This window comes from Amblyomma americanum, chromosome 7, assembly GCF_052857255.1.
Source record: "Amblyomma americanum isolate KBUSLIRL-KWMA chromosome 7, ASM5285725v1, whole genome shotgun sequence".
Taxonomy (NCBI): Eukaryota; Metazoa; Arthropoda; class Arachnida; order Ixodida; family Ixodidae; genus Amblyomma; species Amblyomma americanum.
This window is the reverse complement of record NC_135503.1, coordinates 182,282,844-182,286,359: the sequence shown is the minus strand read 5'-3', so window position 1 is coordinate 182,286,359 and position 3,516 is coordinate 182,282,844. Positions and strand designations below refer to the sequence as shown.

The 3,516-nt window shown below is 44.2% G+C and overlaps 1 protein-coding gene across 1 annotated transcript; it reads left to right on the top strand.

Annotated features, from left to right (window-relative positions):
* Nucleotides 1-2,591: 2,591 nt before the first annotated feature.
* On the top strand, nucleotides 2,592-3,302 carry LOC144098233 (uncharacterized). Its single transcript, XM_077630727.1, has one exon. It carries the CDS (start codon nucleotides 2,592-2,594, stop codon nucleotides 3,300-3,302), a length of 711 nt encoding a protein of 236 aa, XP_077486853.1.
* The last annotated feature ends 214 nt before the right edge of the window (nucleotides 3,303-3,516 follow it).

Genomic DNA, 3,516 nt, shown 5'->3' with positions numbered 1-3,516 from the left:
TTTGAGCCGGAATACAAGTTTTCGTGCAGTTCTGAGAGAAAAAGTTTACACCTTTCTCTCGTCTGCTCTTCGACAACTTGTAAAATCGATGCTCGTGAATCTTGCTTGTTTCGATCTGAAACGATGTATCCCGTTGTTTTGAGCCGCAATACATGTTTTCGCGCAGATCTGAGAGAAAAGGTTTACACCTTTATCTCGTCTACTATCCGACGACTTGTAAAATCGATGCTCGTGAATCTTGCTAGTTTCGATCAAAAACGATATATCCCGTTGTTTTGAGCCGGAGCACAAGTTTTCGCGCAGTTCTGAGAGAAAAAGTTTACACCTTTCTCTCGTCTACTCTTCGACGACTTGTAAAATCGATGCTCGTGAATTTTGCTAGTTTCGATCTAAAACGATGTATCCCGTTGTTTTGAGCCGGAATACAAGTTTTCGCGCAGTTCTGAGAGAAAAAGTTTACACCTTTCTGTCGTCTACACTTCGACGACTTGTAAAATCGATGGTCGTGAATCTTGCTAGTTTCGATCTAAAACGATATATCCCGTTGTTTTGAGCCGGAATACAAGTTTTCGCGCAGTTCTGAGAGAAAAAGTTTACACCTTTCTCTCGTCTACTCTTCGACGACTTGTAAAATCGGTGTTCGTGAATTTTGCTAGTTTCGATCTAAAACGATGTATCCCTTTGATTTGAGCCGGAATACAAGTTTTCGTGCAGTTCTGAGAGAAAAAGTTTACACCTTTCTCTCGTCTACTCTTCGACAACATGTAAAATCGATGCTCGTGAATCTTGCTAGTTTCGATCTGAAACGATGTATTCCGTTGTTTTGAGCCGCAATACAAGTTTTCGCGCAGATCTGAGAGAAAAAGTTTACACCTTTTTCTCGTCTACTATCCGACGACTTGTAAAATCGATGCTCGTGAATCTTGCTAGTTTCGATCAAAAACGATATATCCCGTTGTTTTGAGCCGGAATACAAGTTTTCGCGCAGTTCTGAGAGAAAAAGTTTACACCTTTCTCTCGTCTACTCTTCGACGACTTGTAAAATCGGTGTTCGTGAATTTTGCTAGTTTCGATCTAAAACGATGTATCCCTTTGATTTGAGCCGGAATACAAGTTTTCGTGCAGTTCTGAGAGAAAAAGTTTACACCTTTCTCTCGTCTACTCTTCGACGACTTGTAAAATCGGTGTTCGTGAATTTTGCTAGTTTCGATCTAAAACGATGTATCCCTTTGATTTGAGCCGGAATACAAGTTTTCGTGCAGTTCTGAGAGAAAAAGCTTTCACATTTCTCTCGTCTACTCTTCGACGACTTGTAAAATCGATGCTCGTGAATCTCGCTAGTTCCGATCTAAAACGATGTATCCCGTTGTTTTGAGCCGGAATACAAGTTTTCGCGCAGATCTGAGAGAAAAAGTTTACACCTTTTTCTCGTCTACTATCCGACGACTTGTAAAATCGATGCTCGTGAATCTTGCTAGTTTCGATCAAAAACGATATATTCCGTTGTTTTGAGCCGGAATACAAGTTTTCGGGTTGTTCTGAGAGAAAAAGCTTTCACATTTCTCTCGTCTACTCTTCGACGACTTGTAAAATCGATGCTCGTGAGTCTTGCTAGTTTCGATCTAACACGATGTATCCCGTTGTTTTGAGCCGGAAGAGAATTTTTCGAGCAGTTCTGAGAGGAAACGTTTACACCTATCTGTCGTCTATCTTCGACGACTTGTAAAATCGATGCTCGTGAATCTTGCTAGTTTCGATCTAAAACGATGTATCCCGTTGTTTTGAGCTGGAATACAAGTTTTCGGGCTGTTCTGAGAGAAGACGTTTACACCCTTCTCTCGTCTACTCTTCGACAACTTGTAAAATCGATGCTCGTGAATTGTGCTAGTTTTGATCGAAAACGATGTATCTCGTTGTTTTGAGACGGAATACAAGTTTTCGCGCAGTTCTGAGAGGGGCTCAGTGGGCTCGGCAGACCAGGCAGCGGCATGTGGCCTTACGCACCGTTCCTTTGTCTAACCCAGGTATTCCTGCTTGGTCATGCCGGAGCGGACTATCAGCACAACTTTCATCAAGAGCCTGATGACGTCATGAATCTGGCAACGTACGTCATGCCTACAGCGCCGCCGCATCAGCATGTGACCTCACCGGACATCCCTTTAAATAGCCGACCGCAAGAATTTCACTTCAGTGGGCTCGGCAGACCAGGCAGCGGCATGTGGCCTTACGCACCGTTCCTTTGTCTAACCCAGGTATTCCTGCTTGGTCATGCCGGAGCGGACTATCAGCACAACTTTCATCAAGAGCCTGATGACGTCATGAATCTGGCAACGTACGTCACGCCTACAGCGCCGCCGCATCAGCATGTGACCTCACCGGACATCCCTTTAAATAGCCGACCGCAAGAATTTCACTTCAGTGGGCTCGGCAGACCAGGCAGCGGCATGTGGCCTTACGCACCGTTCCTTTGTCTAACCCAGGTTGGTGCCTATTATTGTACATTTAAAAGTGATTGTCGTGGTATCCTGGTTCTGCCTTGCCCCCAGCAGTGCATTCGTATCGCATGTGATGTATATCTAATGTGCGAGTTGATGTTGTGTGGTGACGTCGAACTGAATCCTGGCCCCGAAACAGACTCTGACAGTATGAGCGCGCAAGAGATGTTGAAGCAACTGATTCTGGGACAGCAAAAATTGACAGACGAAATGGCAGCATTAAGGGCGCATAACGCGAAGATGGAAAAAATGTTCTGCGAATTCACCCAACAGCTCGATCTATTAAAAGACCAATCAACCCGTGTAGAAAACCTGGAAAAAACAGTCACCTTCCTACGGGAAAAAATTATTGACTTGGAGGACAGAAGTAGGCGTTCCAACTTAGTTGTGTTTGGGGTAGATGAAGCCAGCGATGAAACAGAATCTGTCCTTAGGGAGAAAGTTATTTCTGAGGTTTTTCAAGAGAAGCTTGGTGTGACATGCAACTCAGTCGCCAGAATACACCGTATTGGCAAAGCTGGAAAAAAGCGACCCGTCATATTGTTCTTCCAGGACTTTAATGAAAAACAAGAAGTAATGCGGAATGTCCGCAAGCTTAAAGGAACCAAATATTCGGTACAAAATGACTATTCGCGTGACACGCTCAGAATAAGGAAACTCTTATGGGACAGTACAAAAATCGATAGGGATCAAGGCAAGAAGCCTATTCTGGTGCATGATAAACTAAAAATAGACGGGCAGATTTTTGCGTGGGATGAGGCCAACAATTGCAGAATCAAGATACGAAATGAGCAGAGTAAAGAGTGACTCGCATCACCGCTTATCAAGGAACTCAGGCTTCTAAACATAAATGCGCGCAGCGTGGTAAATAAAAGCGATCATCTTGAATCCATAATTCTAGGGTATCAGCCACACATTGTTGTAATCACAGAGACTTGGCTGCACGAAGGAATTGATGATGAAGATGTTTTCCCTCCCCTTTACCGGGTGTTCCGTCGGGACAGATCTACCAGAGGAGGCG